General features: G+C 43.8%; 1 protein-coding gene across 2 annotated transcripts in view; it reads right to left on the bottom strand.

Annotated features, from left to right (window-relative positions):
• SEMA5A (semaphorin 5A) overlaps positions 1-16,560 on the bottom strand; it is a 475,532-nt gene that overhangs the window by 149,596 nt on the left and 309,376 nt on the right. For both annotated transcript variants that reach the window (XM_053593046.1, XM_053593055.1), the window contains exons 6-8: positions 14,797-14,859; positions 5,122-5,220; positions 2,254-2,467 (exon numbers count right to left, since the gene is read on the bottom strand). In XM_053593046.1, coding sequence (XP_053449021.1) covers positions 2,254-2,467; positions 5,122-5,220; positions 14,797-14,859 — 376 coding nt within the window. The remainder of the gene's footprint in view (positions 1-2,253; positions 2,468-5,121; positions 5,221-14,796; positions 14,860-16,560) is intronic.

Below are 16,560 nucleotides of genomic sequence, written 5' to 3'. Positions count from 1 at the left end.
TGTGTTCCCCAAAATTCATGTGTTGAAACTCCAACCCCAATATCCCCAAATGTAACTGTGTGTGGAGACTGGGTGTTTACAGAGATACTTATGTTAAAACAAGGTCCTTAGAGAGGGCGTCAATCCAACAGGACCGAGAGCACTCAGGAAGAGGCGCTCAGCATAGACACGCACAGGGAGGACCACGGAGGACACAGTGAGGAGACGCCGTCTGCAAGCCAAGGGCGAGGCCTCCGGAGGAATCTGCCGAGACCTTGATCTTGCATTTCCAGCCTCCAGAACTTCACAGCAGGTGCAGCAGATGACAGAGAGCCCGTAGCCAGGAATGGGAGACAAAGCAATGAGCAGGAATAGAACATGCTGAGCCAGAAGTGCCCCAGGGAGTGTCCAGTGGGAAGTGACCTTGGTTCTCAGTGGACAGGAGTGTGGTGTGGGGTGGGGTAGCTACAACTCTGGGAGAGATGGGAATTTCAGAACAGGGTACAGAGTGAGGAGGAGTGTGGGGTTGAGGACGGATTCCCTGGGGATCAAAAAGGCTTAAGGACCAGTTTTAGGTAGGGAATTGAGGATTTAGGAGATAGTGATGCCAAAGCATGAGTCAGCTAAGTCTGGGGCTGCATGAGCTTTTTAAGAAGCTTTCAGGCAACGATGCTAATCCTTCTAAGAAGAGAGGTCAGGTAGTGGCTGTACGTCAGTCCTCATGGGCCATAACTGGACTTGTAGTGTTTGGGAAAGTGGCTACAGTGTGGCATGTTGGGACACGGAGGGCAGGGAAGATAAGAAGGGACTGAAGGCCACGAGTTAAGACTGCTGTCACTCAGTAAGGCCAGCCAGGAACAGAAGCCAAAACAGCTGGAGGTGAGCTACTCCCCCACCCCTGTCTCTGCGGAGGGGGGACTTTCCCTTGCACTCCCCCAGAAGCAAAACACCAACCACCTCCCACCCCATTGCCGCCTCAATGGATTACACACGGTGCGTATGCACTGCGTCTGTGTGTGCATGTGTGTGTCCACACCGACACACACATGCACACATGCACAGCGCGCTGGATTTCAACTCACACATCAGAACACTGTCCACAGCTAATCTCTACACCAGCAGTTCTCAACCTTCCTAATGTCGCGACCCTTTAATACAGTTCCTCATGTGCTGACACCCAACCATAAAATTCTTTTCGTTGCTACTTCATAACTGAAATTTTGCTATTGTTATGAATCACAATGTAAATATCTGATATGCAAGATGGTCTTAGGTGACCCCTGTGAAAGGGTTGTTTGTCCCCCAAAGGGGTCGTGACCCACAGGTTAAGAACCGCTGTTCTATACCAATGCTTGGCACCAGATTCTGATTGCTGGGTGAGTAGGGGGACCAAGTTTGGGCCCAGAAGTGAAGGAAATTTCCTGATTTCTTTTGTTAAAAAAAAAAAAGAAAGAAAGAAAGAAAGAAATATGACTCAGGAATGTGACTTTTCTTCCAGTGGACATTGCCACACGCAGATGCAACACCTGAGATTACAGCAGCCCGTTTCGTATCCCTGGGCAGAGACAGCATGACAGGAGGTGAGTCTTTCCTAACTGCGGAGGCACTGAATTGATAAACTCTGAGGATGTCTACACCTTACAGGTATGTGAGTTGTACTTTTACTATTAATTGTCAGTTTATTTAGAGTGACCTCTAACCAATCACAGCTTTACACAGTGTCTGAATGTCATGATATGAGTAATTTCCATTTCTAAATATATAGGGAAGTTCAGAAAGAACGCACATGAGTCTACACATATCTGTGACAAGACGTCAAGTTTGTGATAAGACTTCAGGTTTTCTAGACTTCAAACAATAACAGAAAAAAAAAAAGCTTACCTTTGATGAAAGGTCATTCAGAGACTAGTTCTATTAGTCTCAGGTTCTACAGTGTGTGCAAATCATTTCTCTTCCTAGTTTTTTTTTTTTCCTTTTTTACTCCATTTTTATTTATTGTCCATTTTGTAAAGTTGCTTATAAATGGTTTCTTACAAGCAAAGAGTTACAAAAATATTCCAAGAACTGCAAACAAATTAAACCCTTGGGAACTGAGGTTTTTTTTTTTTTTTTTGTCCTTCCTATCATGAGTCCTAAAAAAGTCACATTTTGATTTCTTTAGAAACTAAAGAATTCGTTTTCATTTGCAAAGTGTGACAGTTTTGCTTTGAGCACCAAATAACCAGGCATCACTAGCAAATGAACCCGGAAGCCAGGAGCGGCAGGCAGCCTTACCGTTGAGCCATTTGGAGTTGTACTGCGCCGTGCGGAGAGGGGGTAAGATGCCCAGACTCCGGTAAATGGCAGGGTCGCGGCCTGGGAAATCCATGGCCGTCGCAGCGTAGAGCTCCCCGCCGGCCGTGAGCAGGGCTGTGGAGTTGTGCTGAGGGCTGTAGGGACAGCGGGCCATGCCACTGATCTGATCATGGACCTCGGTCAGGTTGCTCAGCTGTGGCAAACACAAGAGAGAAAGCAGTTATCTCCTGAGGACGGCCCTGAGCAGCACTAATGGATTGCGTCCACCTCCACGGCAGTGAAGCACGTGCCCTCAGCTCTCCGGGACTCCTGATAAGACATGAAAACTCTGGCTGATGAAAATATCCCCTGTGGTCATGCTTGGAGAGCCCATCAATCAGTCTGTCTGTCTCAGCCCTTTAGAGTTACTGAACCTCATACCCCAGGGCACTCACAAAATATAAAGTAAGATTATTGGGTGTGTGCCTTTGATTTACAATGCACACGTGTTGCCTATATTTCAACTCTAATAAAGAAACCAACTTCAACATTAATAGAGCTAGAAAGCACAATAAAGAATTGTACATTTAATACAATGTTATCAGTATAAGTGCATCAAAATATAAATATTAGGGATAGTTCCAAACAATGTTGTGTTCCCATGTGAGGACGGTGGCTCTCTGGTGCTGTGTAGTTCACATTTCCAGAGAGATGCTGCTGTGTCATGGCTTCCCTAATGCTGGATTCCCAACAAATTGCAGAATGAGAAAAGCTCTTGGGTGCTGGCAGGATCTCTACTTGATTCGCTTTTACCTGAGATGTGTTGGAGCAGAAGGGTCAGTTGGGCAGACACAGACCAAGTGCACTGCTGACCAACTGACTTTACCACTGGGGGTGCAGGCTGGGTAAGTTTCCTAAACACTTGTTAAAATAGACCCGCAGCAGACAGAGGAAATGAGCACTCTATGGCTAAGATGAGCCACACCGGGCGCAGAACTAACTGGCCACAGCAGGTACCCTGTATTACTGACTGCCATAAAGGTCTTCTTTTCTGTAACTGAAAAGAAACTAGTCCTTTAAGAAATTTTCAAAACTGTGGGCATGGTGGCTCCCGCCTGTAATCCTAGCACTCTGGGTGGCCGAGGCAGGTGGATTGCCCTGAAATCAGGAGTTGGAGATCAGCCAGAGCCAGAGAGAAACCTCGTCTCAAAAAATAGCCAGGCATGGGCAGCGCCTGTGGCTCAAAGGAGTGGGGCACCGGCCCCATATGCCGGAGGTGGTGGGTTCAAACCTAGCCCTGGCCAAAAACTGCAAAAAAAAAAAAAAAAAATAGCCAGGCATTGGGGCAGATGCCTGTAGTCCCAGCTACTTGGGAGGCTGAGGCCAGAGAATCACTTGATCCCAAGAGTTTGAGGTTGCTGTGAGCTGTGATGCCACAGCACTCTACCAAGGGTGACAAAGTGTGGCTCTGTCTCCAAAAAAAAAAAAAGAAAGAAAGAAAGAAAGAAAGCAAAGAAAAGAAAGAAAGAAAGAAATTGGCAAAATAACTACAACTGGGAGTTTCCAACTCCCAGTAGACCGCCCAGCCAACATGACTACCCTCTGCCAGGCCTTCAGTCCTGCCAGCAAGACAGAACCACACCCTCCAAACATTCCTTCCCTATAAACAGCCACAGAGCAGTGAGGCTGCACACAGAAGGCCTGTATGTCCTGTGGTTCAGCTTTTGATGTGTAGAGCTGCATTTCACCCGTGTTCATGTTAAAACTCCACCCTAAGGTGAACTTAGAGTACACATCACACACATGCCGCCCACAGTGCATGTGTGTGACTTCCCCCACAAATATTCCGAGATTTCTCCCAAGCCTGTACATGTAAGAAAGTCCCCGGAGGACAGAAATGCTGCTCTCTCTCTCCCCTCTTTAGACAGGAGCTTTCAGTTTCCCAAGGCTAAGCCGCATCTGCAGATTGTCTCTCTGCAAAGAATGTCCCTGTTCCTTCCTCCATAGATTATGTGGTCCCTTCTTAACACTTCTTATGCCTCAGGTTCTTCTCTTACAAAAGGGGCCCCAGGAGTAACTAGCTCCTGGGTAGGTGCTGAGCAGGGAGGTGGTGGGGCGCAGGGAGCCCGGGAGCTCTCTGTAAGCGTCACGCCTCTTACTGCCGTCCTCCCGCCTTTACTTAAATAACCGAATGTTAATTTGAAGTGACAGTAAACACAGATGATAAATTAAGGTTTGGGGAGAAGTTATGCAACTAGGGAATTAACATAATGATATTTCCTCATTATGGTCCATGAGGACAATTACGTTACTGTTTTGACTTAGGAAGATTCTGGATGTGCTGTGATGACCCTGGTAGGGTACTGCTGTCTATAGACGTGCGTAGCTGAAAATTCTTCTGTCAAGGACACCAGCTTGTGAACAGAAAGAGGGTCCGTTACAACTTGAATTTGCCTAGGGTTACTTTCGTTTGTTTATTTGTTTTATTTAACTGAAATACTTCTTATCTAATTTGTAGGTTAGATTTTCTTCCTTTGGATTGTGATTTTAGACCCATTTAATACTCAATAGTATCTCTACCATAAAACAGAACAAAAAAATATGTTTGTGATTGACATTTAGAATCACTAGTGGGGAAAATGCTAGTTGAAATGGTTTAGAAATATGTTTAAAATGAATCATGTAAGCTATAATAATTTCTGGTTCTTTCTATAATTGATAGTCATGATTAGAAATGAATTCGTAAATGAAATATTTATTTAATTTGACAAAGATGCTTTTAAATTGAAGAGCCACACGTTGGTTGGAAACCTTTAAAGCTAGGATTTTTAATACAATATCTGGCTTCTTCTGATATTAAGTTCTTACCGAGCGGTTGGTGCAGACAGGTGTGAAAGCGTTGGTCCCACAGGTGAATAGCCGGTCACCACCCACCAAAAGCACCCGGACGTAGTTCTGGCATTCCTCCTGAAACAAAGGATATCACAAGAAACATATCAACAAGGTCTCAGCTCAGGAGGGTTGATGAGATGAATCCATTTCATCTGGCTAATGAAAAGTGACAAAATAAGAAACTCTTTCAGATATTGATATTGACCAAAAATAATGATGCTTTTAAATACAATAGAACCTCTATAATTTGACTATCGAGGGATGGTAACAAACTGTCCATGTGGTCAACACGTGAGGTGGTCAACATAAGGAACTGGGCCTGCTGTACTGATATGTACATGTGGTGCATGTCCAGTCTGTGAAAATTAGGTCAACTTGAGGAGGTAGTCAGTGTAGACAGGTGGTCAGCTATAGAGATTCTACTGTCATTTAACTTTTATTAAATAAATTGGCATCCTGTATCTGTACCTTGTTAAATAGAGAATATTTACAAAGATAAATATATGTTCAATTACATTCTCAGAACATCCGTCTTCTTTTGACAAATATGGCTTTATTTTGAATTGTACCCAATAATAGTACAAACTCTAAATTGCCTTAACTATGTGTTAGTAAAATAAATCAAAAGAACCTATCAAGATGCTGCCCATGAAACAGTGCCTTGGAAATCTTCCCTGAGACTTTGAAAACAATGTTTCAAACTCTTCTCCAAACAGAGGTCACTTGTGACGTGGTCTACACAAATTGCAACAAGTTTTACTTTATGGCCTTGAAAGTATCTAATCTATAAATACTTTAATTCATTCATTTCAAGGTAAAAATGTAACGAATAAGGAAAGGACGTCTGGAACATTTGGCACCCAACCTCATGCTGAAGGATTACTTAGATTTGAGTATTTCTTGTGGTTGCAAAACATTCAAAGAAATTCTGGGGTATTTTTCCTCGGCACTGTGCTGGAAGTCACAAACCAAGCCCTTGGCAGAAAAATTAAAATTCAAGTTCATAACAGTTCGCGTGGAGCAGTCCCCATATTGTGTAAGGACGCGCAGAAGAAAAGATGCATGACTTAGCTACAAGCGACTAGGGGAGGGAAGAGGTGTAGGACCTGGAGGAGTTGATGGCTAAGCTAAGTTTTAAAGAAAGTGTAAGATTCAGTGAGTCTTCCTGGGGAAGTGATGATAGGACACCTGTAGGACTTTACTGAGGAAAAGAGGGAAAAGACATCCAGGCAAGAGAAAGAAACTGTGCCAAAACTCCATGGCTAGAGAAAGCACGGTGCTATCACGGTGTACAGAAGGGCAGCAGACACGCCAAGGGGCCGGACACCGGGCGGGTGAGCCAGGCCAATGACGTTGCATTTTACTCTGAACATGAAGCGACCAGTCGCTGTTTTTACTACATGAGGTGGCAACTTGATCTCCTGTCTGCTATGGAAGGACAACTCAGAAGCCATTGGGGACGATAAGCTGGAGATAGGAAGACTAGAGTGAGGGAGAAGGGAGGAACAACTTCCATAATTCAGGCTCTTGCCATTTTGTGCCTGGACCAAGTGGTCAGTGTGCGAGGAGAAAACCAAAATCTGGCAAATGCAGGCCACAGTGACCGACCAGCCAGCCAGACTAGAAGACAGGGCATGATTTGCTTAGCGTCCAAAATAGGGGCAGCCTGGGTTGAGTGGTACAGTAGTCCCCTCTTCAACCCAACGGACCCCCCTCCACCTGACGATGTTGCCTTGCCATAGCCCGGTCTGCCGCATAGCCTGGCAGTGCCAACGAAAAGTACTGAGAGACCTGAATTTGCTTCCCAAAGGGAGATGATTCTCCTACCATGAGCACTAACAGTTTTCAACACATTACTGGCTGCTATGATGAGCGGGGGAGAAAAGGAGGATCTATGTTAATTACCAAAAGAATTAAGGAATGAGTACAAATCAGGGACAGTAGCTGGGTAGCTGAGAAAGTCCCCAGATGGAGAGGCCTGTGTGATTTTGTCCTTTACTTCGATAACTGGCAGGAGAGCTGGAAAGAGAAAGAATAAGATGGAAGACTTCAAAGAATCCCACAGATGGCCATTTCCAGGCCGACAAGGCAGAGGAGGGGCGCAGAGACACCTGCAGAGCGCAGCTCGGGGTGGGCGTGCCGGCCTTCAGTGGCAACTGGGATGGAAACGGCCCAGGGTGGAGGGCGCAGGGGCTGCTGTTTATTTTCTGTTGCTGCTTTTGGAACTCTTTCAAGAGCAAGGCAACATGCAAAATACTTTTTATTTATTTTTTAAGCAAGAGCCTGCCACAAGGTATAAGCAGGCTAAAGGCAGTAACAGGGTGACGGGTAACATGGGGAAGTGTTGGTTATTCCCAGAGAATCATCTGGATTGAAAAGATGGGATGTCGCAGCAGAATTCAATGACCCTGGTGACGGAAAGCAAGTGCCTGTAGTCACTTAGGGAGAGGGTGACAACCAAGATAATAACTGCGGTGTTTATTGTCATCTCCCAGAAGAGGAACAAAGGGCCAATAAGACTGCAGGTTCTCGGCATTCCTGAAGGCCAACACAGCCTGTGGAAAAGTGGAAGTCGGGTGTCTAGTGTGACAGTTGGGATGCAGAGTGTGCCAGAGAGGGGAAGGGAAAGACAACTGGCAGTGTAAAAAAGTCAAAAAAGGTCAGTGAGGGAGGGCACGGAATTATTTCAAAGACAGTAGAATATTAGAGCATGTTCTGGACATGAGGAATCAGAACGGCCAGCCGAGGAGACAGTAGCAGAACCCGAGGGAGGCTGGACGTGTCTCTGTGCCTCCAGGGAAGCGGAGGGTAATGAGGAAGGCAGCGTAAGGCGAGGCCCGGGTATGGCCCCTTCACTGGGCCCTACCAAAGGACGTGGGGAGGCAGGTGGGGTTTGTCTTTCCTCCTAACTACTCTGCCCGACTGTCTGGCCCCACGGATCTCACATCCTTTCTACTCTCACTCCCCTGGAAGCTTCAGGATATTTAATTTGCAAGCAGCTTTGACTGATTCTATAATAATGATTTACTAATGAGCCTTTAAAAATAACTTCTTTCTTTTTTTTTTTTTTGTTTTTTGAGACAGAGTCTCATTATGTCACCCTGGGTAGAGTGCTGTAGTGTCACAGCTCACAGCAACCTCTAACTTTTGGACTTCAGCAAATCTCTTGCCTCAGCCTCCCAAGTAGCTGGGACTACAGGTGCCTACCACAACACCAAGCTATAATAACTTTTTTCTTAAAAGAGAGATGGAGGCAAGTTCATACAAAACAGAAAAGGAAGAAGGGGAGGTCCATTTTTTAAGCTGGTGATACATTTAGAAATCAGAGAGTCAAAATGAAGAAGGAAAGAAAAAAATGGCCTGGATTTCTAGAGTGTGTAATAATTAGCTTCTTCCTCATGGTGAATCTAAGACCCCAAATCTCCTACGGAAGATCTGCTGGTAAATTGTTTTGTCAATCTTTGCTACAAACATGGCCTTGGTTATCTGAGCTTGCCTGAAGGGCTGCTGGGAACCACCTATTGTAAAATACAGGCATAAGGTAAAAGTCCCTACAGGAGGTTCATTTAAAGGTTTCTCTTATAAATCAGCATACTTAAATGTCTATAATTTCCCTTTTCTTATCTAAGAATTTTTTTCTTTTATCCCATTTCTGTACCTTGAAAATGGGTTGAGGGGATTTAATGAATTTCGATTTTACAAGAAGTCACAGAACATGTCCCCAAGGCCACCAGCTGCTCACCACATGGCTTCTGTGGCTGATAACAAGAGTCATCATCTAAGTTTCAATAGCAGCACCTGACCATTAAAACGGCCCTCATGGGCATGCAATGGGCAGCTGGATCAACCTGCCCTTGATTTCCAGGCAATCCTGTTGGAATTGATAGCCGAGGTTCCTGTTACCAACTCATAGAAAGGGCTTTAAGATGGAGGCCGCCAATGCCTTTGGTTTCCAGGACACAGGACCCTGACCCACAAGAAGCAGCACCTGTTTCTTCAGGTACTAATTTGTGTTGCCTTGTACCATTGTGTCATTTCCTTCTCAAACAGGTGCCTTCCGCCTGAAGACAGACTACATGACCTCATGGAAAGACGAGCGGCAGCCAGAGTGGATCCCTCGGGGTCTCCTCAGTGACACCTGCCCGTGGCCCAACCCATCAATTTGGGGAAGAAGAGATGAGGCTTGGAAGCCTGCTGGCCTCCCAGGGAACGCCCTGAGCCTTCTCTTAATGTATTAGCTCCATGATTATCTCCAAAGTGCTGAAAAGGAGCAACGTCCAGGACATGCACCAGCCTTTAAGAGGTGAATGTGCACCAACCAGAGGCATGATTACCAGGTGACTCTTGAAACCTCTACCATCCCCTCAGGCACGTGTATCTAAAATATACACACACATAATTACATACACACATACGTGTCTGTGTAATACAGATTACAAATGAAATATGTAAACACAAATATAAACATATATTTCTTGTTATGTAATGTACAATACATTAATATATTAAAGTACACTCTACTGTATATATTTATATACTACGATGATTTTCAACTGAGCTGACTCCATGGGAAATTGGTTTGGGCCCCTCTGTTTAAAAGACTGAAATTTCGTGTGTGTGATCTGCACAGCTTGTTGGTATTTATCCTAAAGTATACTTGATTTTAAAGCAATTATACACCAGGAAGGTAGGGCATTGCATTCAGTGATTAACTCACAGCTCTCAAAATATTGAGACTTCAGGTAAAAATGTCAAGACCCCGCCCTGCACAACCTGATTCCATAGCAGGATGGTGCCCTGTTTTTCTTTTTAATCAAAAGGAGTTTACCTCTTTATTAGTACAATTTGATAGCTTAAAAAACAGGACCACAGGACACAATAGGACCCACAATACACAGAGCCTTCGACTGTAATCAAAACTGTCCCACTAACTAGCAAAATCATTCTAGGAACTTGGTGTCAAAAATCCTGAAATAAGATCATGAAGGAGAAACTTTTGAAAATGATAAACTGTCACAAAAGCACAAAGCAGGGCATTCATGCCCTTAATATCAGCTGTGTTTCCTTTGTAGCGTTCCTAAATGCCAGGGTGGGAGGAACTCTTGGTTCAGACATAATTCCAGACAGACAAGGCACTGTTGTTAGATCATGAGAGAATCGACTATTTGTGTTTAAAATAACATTTGTGTAAAGGATATTTATGTAATTCTAGTATTTGATTTCTATAATGCTATTTCCAAAACAACTAAATGCAACAGATTTCATAGTAAGTTTGAATCCATGAAAACAGTTTTTTTCCCCTCCTTTTTACATGGAATATTTAAGCCATTGCAAGCAAGTCACTCCCTTTCTCCAAAGTTAGCTAAAAAAAAAAAAAATAAAATAAAATAGAACTCAAACCTAGCAGAGAACTCAGAATCTCAAAATGGTACCTTCTTTTTGAACTCATCTTAAATCAGTGCTTAGCCCTGATTTCTTAAATTGAAATTTTAATGGTCTACACAAAAAATGATGCCTGTGTCTGGCCACAGCAGTACCGGGAAACAAGAGGAAATCTGTCCACTTTACTTTCCCATACTCCGCAGCCAGCTAAGGAATGTTCTCATCAAAGTAGCGAGTGGGCGCAGGCTGCAGCCCCTGCAGGCCACCGCCCCCTTCCACGCACCACATTCCAGCCTGCTTCTCACCCTGCAGTAAAATGCAGTCTGTGCTACAGACCACTTTTCTTATGGTCGGAAAAAAAAAAGAAAAAACACAACAAACAAGTGCAATTAAAATGGCCGGCATTGCTCTCATTTTTGAGATGTCACATTTTACATGATTCTTTTTATTTCAGGGAGAAAGGAAACTTTGTAATTCTTTGCAAGTTCTTCTCATAATACTACAACACAAGCAAAAAATACGAAATAGTTGAATTCTCTGAGTTCATGACCACCAGAAATAGTCTGCATTCTGCTCCCCACAAAAGCATTGTATATCAATCGAATTGACTGTGAAAATGTTATGTGACTTGGCCCCCAGGAAACGTCAGGCTCGGGAGCCCTGGATGTCTGCATTCGGAGTTCAGCGGCCGTCCTCCGGCAGGCTGTGCTGACTCTGGGTCCTTCTATTCACTGGGACTTCTCTGTTCCTTCCTTTTCTGTCATCCAAGAGTAGCTCCTGGGGCCCCTGCCTGATTGTCACTGTTCGGCCACCGTGGTATGAGGCAGGAGAGATGATAAACTAGTAAAGACGACCTGGAAAGGGGGACGTTGAGCCCTCTGCTCTCACCACTCGGGGCCTGGCCTACAGCCCTGCCCACACCTGCACCTCTGGGAAGCTCCCTGCCGTTCTGCACACACACTTTCAGTGCACACAGTCCTGCTCTGTGAGCAGGATTCTATTTCTAGGGAGCTTGGTTTATTTAAAACTGTGCATGAATTTACCAATATACTTAATGCTACTTAAAATAACATGTGATTTGTCTTTCTCTGAGTACAGGCAGTCCCCAAGTTACGCATGGCATCGGTTTTGTAGGCTTATTCTTAAGTTGAATTTGTATGTAAGTTGGAACCGATACATTTACCTATTACCTGTACTAGCCTCCATTCGCAAGCATGAGTCGAAGGCCAGTCGGATGTTTGTAACTTGGGGACTTACTGTGATAGCCTCCGTTCATAAGTGTGAGTTGTATGTGAGTCAGATGTTTGTAACTTGGGGACTGCCTGTACAGGGCTCTGGACATTCATCTTCATCTGTCGTACCATATTAGCGTTAAAAAAAAATCCATCCGCAAATACCGTTTGCATCAACTTACAATTAATAGGATTTGTCACTATTTGTATCTGTTAAAACCAAAAACATGGAAATGGAAATGTGTGATTTTTATCTGACAATGTTTGTTTTCATTTTCATTCTGTGTATCAAGAAAATTCAATAAAGTGTAGTAAGGACTGGTCTCTTCCGCGAATCAAGGGAATATTATCTATTAGGCATGAAAGATGGCCTTCTTCTATCCTTTCTCTAGTTTTCACTTTTTAATTTTTAAGTACCAAATGGTCACAGCTTAAGGCAAAACGTGGGCCAGTCTTGATTCAGCAGAAGCAGGGGAACTGCTTCAACCCCTGGGGAACTAACAGCAACAGACAACCACACAGATGCCTTTAAACTTAAGGCCTTGGAGACTATAAGGAGGAAAACGCCCCAGGTGGATGAAGAAATCGAACGCTTTCCTTGAATACATGAGGAGCACAGGGAGACTGAAGGGCAGAGAGGGCAAGGGAGTTAACAGCTATTTTTTTTTTAAGTCTGTGAAACAAATAAATATGTGTGATCTTGATGAAATATGGAAGCACTCCCAGGAAGAACAAAAATAAAACTGAACAATGTGAAATTTGCCACGGTAGTCACAAGTTTAGAAAGGAAAGGAGAGATTCTCAACCAGGTTCATGTCTGGAGACATATGGGGTTATTTGGGGTTGTAATGCCTGGGAGGGAAGAGACCAGGGAAGCTGCAACGCCCAGGGTAAACCCCACAGGCATGAATGCCCTGACCCAGCATCAAGGGTGGTGAGAGGAGAGAGACCCGGAGCTCATGCTCCCTGCCTGGTGCGGGCTGCACCTGTTCCGCCCCTGTTCAACAGAGCATCGTCAGACATGCCCGGCGGATCCACGTGGGCTCAGGGAGGGTGTGTGGATCAGCGAGAGGACGCCTGGCTGGCTTCTAATCCAGGGCTGGGTGACTCAGACGTGAAGTCAGGTAAGTACAAATGCTGACTGGATTTTACAAACTGGAACTGAGTCCTGGGAGATGGGTGAGGATGGCCGGTGGGGAGCACTAGGCCTGAGTAGGGCACAGCATGAGACTCGGGAGAGGAAGGGAGCAGTTGAGTAAACTCAAAGGTTTAGCACTGTCAGGGAAACCTTTGACACCCAGTGTCAGCCAAACAATGGGACAGGCATCTGTTCACACAGTCTGCGGCTGGACTTCCTGAAACAGAAATATATGTAGCAGTGAACCCAGAAGACCTAGGAAAAGGGGAGAGCGGAGGGAAGAGCCAGCGTACTGGAGGGAGGATGAAGAGAGTAAGAAATGGGAGAGGAAAATAGAGGAAAGGCCAAAGGACGGGCAATTCTCAGCCAGCACCTGCCAGGCCCCGGGAGGCACCTGCCCCACAAGGCAAGGCACGACCTTGGCCCTGGAACCGGGCAGAGAATAGCTAGTGCTTTCCACCAGGTAATCTGAAGAGCTGAAGGAAAGAAACATCTTTCTGCTGCCCGTTTCATGTGAATCTGACTACGCGCCCCCATCCCCAGCCAAGGTGGTCTTTTCTGAAGGACAAGAGCTCAGCCACACACACACCACATCGAGACACACCTGGTAGGAAAGAAAAGGTTTTATACAAAATTTCTACAAACTCACTAGAAAGGTTGCAGAGATTTCTGATGTATGGGGTTTAGGTTATGTTTTACTAATTTCTTTATTTGTGGGGACAGTCTAAAACACTATACTCTGATTCTTTGCCGTGTGGAGTTACGTTTAAATCTTCCTGCATTTCTGATGATTCATCTCAGAGGCATTTTCTGAACTTAAATATCTTTTAGAAAATAACCTTCATCCATTTCTGTTGTTTATTTTTCCTTTGTCTCTGTTTCCCTGGCTAAGGCAGCATTTTCTTCCTTCTCCTCTTTCTAGTTCTCTATTAAGTTTTAGGAAACCTAATGGCTCAGCTGGCTACGGCCTGCCTCACTGTCTGATTCTCAGAACTGTTCAGTTAAAAGGAAAAATAAAATCGGGTAAAATAAGGTACATCACACTCCTTTATAAACACAGATGGTGGGAGGATCTTTTGCCATCCTCCCTGCATTTGCTACCTAGGTCCCCAAACTCTTGGCCCTGGGACCAACTTCACACAGCAAGCCCCCTGTGCAAGCCCTGAGGGTATCTTTGCTGCGTCACCCAAAGTGTAATTCACCACTGGAAAAGCTTGCGCTCCAGTGAAGAAAAACAAAAAACAAAACACTAACAGGATGAGACGGAGTGAGCCTGTATACCAGCTACAGAGGAATTCCCTCCAGTTGATCATGTGTAATTTTCTCAAAGATGCATAGACATCCTGGGAAGGCGAAGCATCATGCTTGTAAGAGGCACGGCTGCCCGAGACACGCATGTCCAACCTTAGGTACAAAGTGCACTTTCCATAGAAACTTAGGGGTGCAGATTTTAGTATGGAAACAGAGAGAGCCTATTGTAAAGGATATGTTAAGGTAAATTATAAAGGATAATTCTCAAATTATTTTTAATATAATTTATTTATCATATAATTATACTTCCTACAGTTAGCTAGGAAGTATGAAAGAAGAAAATTAAAATACTATTTTTATAATACAGGCCCGTATTTTTGCAAATGGTATCATAGTCAATTGTTTCAGTCTAATGACTGGCCTCACAAATTAGATCAGATCTTATATTCTGGATCCTTGCCAGTAGCAATTGGTTGCTGTGTATTGTTGAAAATTTTAATTTAAGGTTCAAAACTTGAGAATTTACCGTAGACATATTTTGAATCTTACTTTCTTCTCCTCATGTGGTGTCATAATCAGATACACCCTTCTGAGGAAAGTGCTTTATACACAGTCCTTCAAAACACGGTGGAGGTGCCTCCTTCTCACCTTGGATTTGCCTTTGCTGTAACAGGCCTTCTTGGTGGCTTCATCACACTCCCACTCCACAGCCTGTAAAAAAACACCAAAATGCGATAAATGTCATTGCTTGAACTAAATAAAAGGGAAAAATAAATAAGGCACTGGTAATCAGATTAGGAAATACGTGTACAGCTTGCCACCGACGTGTTCAGACTCACAGAGAATTTACAGCAAATGCATAGAATTCAGTCACAGGCTTCTATTTTAGCTTTAAAATTGAGGCATAAAGACTCAGCCTCTGATTATTTATTTTTAAGTAGTGATAATGATAGATCTAGGTCTAGTCACTGTTAGAGAAACACAGTGCGTTGTTGACTATGGCATTGTCTGCAGAAACTGTCACTCAGAAGGCAGCGCCTGTGGCTCAGAGGGGTAGGGCACCGTCCCCATATGCCAGACGTGGCAGGTTCAAACCCAGCCCTGCCCCTAAACTGCAAAAAACAAAAAACAAAAAACTGTCACTCAGTGAAACCACAGAACACGTCTAGGGGAGGCTTAAAGGTGAAGCTTGGAAACCAAATGATCCAAATATTCATTTAAAATTTCTATTTCAGGAGTATGCTACTTAGCAATATTCATAGATAACAAAGTAAGAAGGATTTTCCATATCCTTACTACAAAGATACACACGCAAATGTGAGTCAGTGAATTCACAGTCATGCAAATATGCAGCTACTGTTTTCTCCCAATATTAGTAATTTTCATACTGTGATAAGCTCTGACTAAATATTTAGAGCCAAATTTTATTTTTTAATGTTTTTTATTTTGTCTATTTATTTGTTTTTCCAGACAGAGTCTCACTTTGTCTCCCTGGGTAGAGTGCTGTGGCGTCATGGCTCACAGCAACCTCAAATTCTTGGGTTCAGTGATCCTCTTGCTTCAGCCTCCCAAGTAGCTGAGATCCCAGGTGCCTACCACAATGCCTGGCTATTTTTGGAGATGAAGTCTCATGCTTGCTCAGGTTGGTCTCAAAGTCATGAGCTCAAGTGATCCACCTGCTGTGGCCTCCCAGAGTGCTAGGATTACAGGCCTGAGCCCCTGCTCCTGGGACAGAGCCACATCTTTTTCATGACTATTTTTTTTCCTTTCTCAGATTTTCCAAATCTAACTCATGCTGGTTAATTTGATGTGTGTACTTCCACATCGGATTCTAACTCCCACATAGAACAGCGGCTAGTTCAGAGCACAGATAGCACTCTGTGAACACCGAGATATTCATGACCTATACGCTGAGAGTGTGAATCATTTTTTTAAAAGACGTTTAAGCCTCTGAGTTGTTCTTCTTTTCTACTATTATATGGAAGAGTGTGAACTTTTATAATGTAAAATATCTTTTCCATTCACCATATCTGATATTCCAATTATTTTAGAACTAGATTTAGAAGGAGCAGGAATGTGAAGCAGTTAAATCATTATGAGAAAGACATCTGAAGTAGATACTTTTTATTTATTTATTGCTAATTTAAATGAACTAATACCAAATAATAAGCTAACGCGCACCAAAATTAAGCTGATATCAAATAATATAAAGAAAAACTAATGGTTTCACCCTTACTTCTAGTAAGAAGATGTTTTTCTAATTCTCCTAAACTTGAGACAGTGACAAAATGAGGCCTACACAATCCTCTGATATCTGCTGCTCTTCTGAGAATGTTACATAACAGAGATTAAATCATAAAGCACTGCGTCTTGCATAACTTATGTTACTTGGCAAATATAAGTCTGTAAGAA

Source organism: Nycticebus coucang, chromosome 1, assembly GCF_027406575.1.
Source record: "Nycticebus coucang isolate mNycCou1 chromosome 1, mNycCou1.pri, whole genome shotgun sequence".
Taxonomy (NCBI): Eukaryota; Metazoa; Chordata; class Mammalia; order Primates; family Lorisidae; genus Nycticebus; species Nycticebus coucang.
Note: the sequence above shows the minus strand (reverse complement) of the source record. Positions and strands in the feature narration are given on the sequence as shown.